The sequence below is a fragment of the Scatophagus argus genome, chromosome 15, assembly GCF_020382885.2.
Source record: "Scatophagus argus isolate fScaArg1 chromosome 15, fScaArg1.pri, whole genome shotgun sequence".
Classification (NCBI taxonomy): Eukaryota; Metazoa; Chordata; class Actinopteri; family Scatophagidae; genus Scatophagus; species Scatophagus argus.
In genome coordinates, this window is record NC_058507.1 from 12,718,147 (window position 1) to 12,722,989 (window position 4,843).

A 4,843-nucleotide genomic window follows, 5' to 3' on the forward strand; every position below is an offset into this window, starting at 1 on the left:
CTGATCCACATGTATAGTGTCTAAAAACAAACAGTGGATGCTTGCCGTGTTTTGAATACTTTTATTGGTATACTAGGAATAGACAAAATAGCTCTAAAAAGTAGATTTATTGAAATCCAAAACATCTTTGACATGATGTTGAGTATGTCGGTGGCTGTATGTTGCAGCATAACAGTGAAAAGGCCTTACTATTATACAATGGACCCTATCATAAGCAGTAAGCAGTGTAGTGAATAGCTTGTCTTTGGGGTCAACTGTGAGCATGAGTTTATGGCACATTGTGAATAATACCCTGGGTAATAATACAGTAATCGTCTTCCTATTTCCCCCATCCAAACGGAGCATATTAATGCACCTTTGTCAAATATAACTGGATGAGTCACATTCATTTGAGTAGAAAATATCAGGCTCAACATTGAACAGTTTACTGTCAGAGCAGACTCATCAACTTTCACTGGCTGTTAACGCCGTAGACACACTGTCGTTTCCTTGTCTGCTAGCCCTTAATGTCAGAGTAAATTATTGTTGTAAAAACTACCAGAAGTTTCCTGAATGTCACATTGTAGCATTGTACAAAGAAGTGTGGAAGAACAACACACTCGACTGATAATCTCAGAGCGCCACATGGCACAGGCATTCAGATCAATATTGTATTATAAAACTGCGAAGCTGTGAATGCATGCACTTACGCCAAACCATCTTTATATTTTGTAAAACTGCAGGATGTCCCAAACCAACAACTTATTAGTCTTAATATTGCCTTGTCAAAAGCTACTTACTTAAAGGATACACTTATACTATGCACTTACTCAAAAGTTTCACATTGATATATGGCTCCTGTCCTTAAAAGGAATGTGTGCTAACAGCTAACTATTTCAAGGACTACTTTAAAGGTTATAAAGCATCCATTTAGCATTTAGAATCAGTCACCGCATGGATCCCAAGAAAGCATTTTCTACAATTTGTGACCTATTTAGAGCTAGCTATGTGGTTAGTCTTGTTTATGTGGATCTGTGTCGTCGGAGCACATCTCCACTGTCTGCACAGGCAGGATAAGGCCAAGCATCCAACGGCTACCAAAAACGTCCTGAAGGTTGGTTTTCCAGGGGCTTTGGTTCTCCTGAAGCTGCCCCCTCTGCATCTGACACCAGGTCTGTCCCCGGGCCACCAGCAGCACCTGCTGGCAGCAGAAACCTGCACAGACCAGGCCAATGCCGAGCCATACGTACAGCATCAGCACCAGGAACAACTGCAAGCCTGAGATTGTTCCTGAGGAGAGGACGTGAGAGGGAAATTTTAATTCTCAGAACCTTGAAGATGTTTCTTAGATTATCAGCTTTAACTGGGTTTACTAAACAACTCACCCATGAAGAAGTAACCAGTGGATAGGGGGAGAAGAGTCAGGAAGGTCAGCGGGTTCTCAAAGGAGATGGAGTACTCCACTGTGAGAAAGGCCACACCAAGAACCAAGGAGTACAAACAAGTGCATGATGTGTAGATGCAGAACATGATGAAATACCGCATGTTTTTGTTGCCGATGCAGTTGCCAGTGAAAAAGCAGTGATGGTCCCTCTTGAGAATAACTTTCTTACACAGTTTGCAGAAGTGGCGACCGTTTAGGAGGTAGTGCGCGTCCACTTTGTCTGAGCAATGCGGCGAACACACTGGAACCGCAGTCTGGTTGGCGCTTTCAGCGGGATATTTGATAGTCATTATGTAATTTCCCAGCGCGTTGAACATCAAGAAAAGGAAAACAACTGTGTGAAGAACTGGGGACCCGCTCAGTGATGTGTCCCGCTTTGGGAAGATTGTTGGGATGAAGAAGCAAAAGTGCAAAATGAAGGTGACTGCTGTAGCCATGAAGAAGTATGCAGGTGCTACAGCATTGAGAAGTCTCAGCTTCAGCATCCGGGTGAACATATCTGTGTGAGAGGGAAGACACAGCAAAGCTCAGAAGTGTGAAAGCAGCTTGACACTAAATAAAACTAAAACTAAAATTTCAAAGCTTGACTATGAAGAGAGGTTAAGGTTTAACAATCTATTCTGTCTGGTAAAAAATCAACAACAACAAAAAAGAGCTACAAGAGCTATTGGCCATAACAGCAAAAGTCAAAAGCGTCAAAAAACCTCAAAAAACAAAATATTTTAACAGCTACAACATTAATATCATCAACACTCAAGAACAAAATAATAATATCACCCCTTTTGACATTCAAAATGTTATGCATATCGTCATGTACTCTTTCACAAAATATATTGTATCTTCTTTTCTTACTGGCTCTTAAAGATAAACAGTTCTTAACAATTCAGATGGAAATATAAAGTTTTGCATTATGCATTTGCATTTGTCTACAATTTACAGAAACACGCGACTTGTATAAAGATGTTATATGTTGTTGATCATTGCTGCTTTTTATGCTGTATGTATTTACACTTACTTTTAGTTATTTGTTTACTTTCACTTATCTTTTTCAGCTCTGTTGTCCTTGTTTTTTGCTCTTTTTTATCCTCCTGTCAAATTCCTTTTTTCACTATAGTAGACAAAAGTACTGGGCCACCTGACCATTACACCAACAGGGACTTTACTGTCACTGCTTCGTAAACACACAGGCAGCTTTGCAGCTATAACAGCTTCCACTCTTCTGGATGTCCACAAGATTTCTGTGTTTCTGAGGGAATTTTGCCCCTTCATGCTGTAAAGCATTTGTGATGTCAGACACTGATGTTGGACCAAAAGGCCTGACTCACATTCTGTGTTCCAGTTCACTCCAAAGGTGTCTGATGGGGTTGAGGTCAGGGCTCTGTGTGGGCCCGTCAAGTTCTTTCACACCAAACTCATCCAGCCATGTCTTTATGGACTTTGCTTTGTGCAGTGGGACACAGCCGTGCTGGAAGGTCCAAGTTGGAAGCATAGCATTGTCCAAAATGTCTTGGTATGCTGAAGCATTAAGATTTCCCTTCACTGGAAGTAAGAGGCTGAGCCCAACCCGTGAAAAACAGCCCAATAAAAAGGTGTGCCTGGATACTTTTGTCCATATAGTGTATATGTACGCATACTCGGCCAGTAAATCTGATTCTAATTCAGGGACAAGCAGATCAGAGGGGAAAACACTTCCTAGGATTTGATCTACTTTCATGAAACATCCAAGTACCACACCCCCTATTAGGTAAGACAGAGCATAAAGATGATCTCCTTTAACAAAGACAATGTAAGTCTGCTGCTGAGGAAAAACTCATTACTCTGTAAAGTAGGGTCTGGGGACTCTTAGGGGCCACTGAGAATACCAAAAATATCTCACCCTGCGATCTCCTAACCTAACACATGTGCGAATCACAGAGAATTAACAACAACTAGAAGGAAGGAAGGAGCCCTTCATAAAACTGGGCCTTTATGCTCATATGACAACGCTGGGCAGCTCGACTGTAGGCTCCTGAATGCACTGGATGACAGAAAGCATACAAAGCACAGTCAAGGACTATCGCATTTCTTTTCTCTGTTTCCCTCAGGATATCAGAGCAGTGTCAGTGATGGCGTCAGTCACTTAGGTCCCATGACGATGCGAATGAAACAATTAGCCGCTGAAAGCGCCGTGAGCGCTGCCTACCTGCAGATGTCAGAGAGCAGAGGAGCTGTCCCTTCAGCACCGCGGAGCTCCGGGCTCACAGCGCAGCACACTCATTCAAACGCACACAAGGTGTCTGTAGAGCCAAACCGACGTCTCTCTCCTGCCTGCTCCTTTGTACAGCGCCGCCTGTCGGTCTGGATGCGTTTGTTCTCAGTCTGTTTTTATTTGATTTGATTTATTTTAAACGTGCTGTTTCTTGAAATAGATTCAGATTGAATTGGTTGAAATACATTTAATATTTGGCTTAATATGCTTTATATTAACTCTCACCACATCTGTATGGTTCTTATTTTGTGCATTATTGAAATTTGATTGTTGACAGTGAAGGAGGAGGTATTTAGATCTCTTACCCAAGTAAAATAGCATTAAAAGACTGTATAAACACATAATCACCCAGTAAAGTACATAGGAAGCTTACTACCAGTTAGCAAAATGTATTTAAAGAATCAAAAGACACTTTAAATAAATGTACTTGCAGCTTAAAAACAATACAATATCATATTTGATAAGCTAATCATGTTTTTGTATGTAAAATCATAATTTATATCATAAGTTACCAGATGCCAAATTAAGTGGAGAAAAAGTACAAGATTTGCCCCTGAACAGCAGTGAAATAAGATATGAATTTATATGAAGCAGTATGTAGGTCTATAAGGAGACTACATACTTGAACAAAGTTGCTCTCCTCCACTGGTTGTTCAGTATGGCCAACTAACCAAGACAAAGGAAAGGCAAAAAGGACAGAAAATAGTTTTGTTTAGTCTTTCCGGGCCAATAAGAGAGACTGTGTGGTAATTTGTGGTAATGCAAGAAATACAACTTTCCAGTAGGTGGCAACACATCCTCAGTGATTTTATTTTAAAGTTGCTGTCAGATTGGTGATGGAGATTTGTTGTGTTTTACTGTTAGACACCAGACGGAAAAAATGCACACTTTGTTTATCTTGTGTTGTCCCATTGTCTGAACCATCCTGCATGTCTCTTTTTGGCTTTAAAAATATAACACTAATATCATCATCAAAAGAAGTCATTTAATTTGGATAGCTGGTGAGATAATTAAACACGGTCGGCCAATAATCAATTGGTAGGCCTGTATCTTAAAATTAGATACAAAAACAAGGTTTAGGCGTTCAAATATTACTTGACGCTCCCTTAGCAGCCTTCAGGCAGGTGTTTAATTGTCAGACGGCCCCTGAGTAGGTGGGAGTTTCTCTTGTT

General features: G+C 40.7%; 1 protein-coding gene across 1 annotated transcript; it reads right to left on the reverse strand.

The window, feature by feature from the left end:
• Positions 1–52: 52 nt before the first annotated feature.
• On the reverse strand, positions 53–3,745 carry zdhhc22 (zinc finger DHHC-type palmitoyltransferase 22). Its single transcript, XM_046413537.1, has 3 exons — positions 3,606–3,745; positions 1,365–1,922; positions 53–1,269 (listed from the first exon to the last, which is right to left on the reverse strand). Exons 2-3 carry the CDS (start codon positions 1,918–1,920, stop codon positions 992–994), a joined length of 834 nt encoding a protein of 277 aa, XP_046269493.1. The 5' UTR covers positions 1,921–1,922; positions 3,606–3,745; the 3' UTR covers positions 53–991.
• Positions 3,746–4,843: the final 1,098 nt, after the last annotated feature.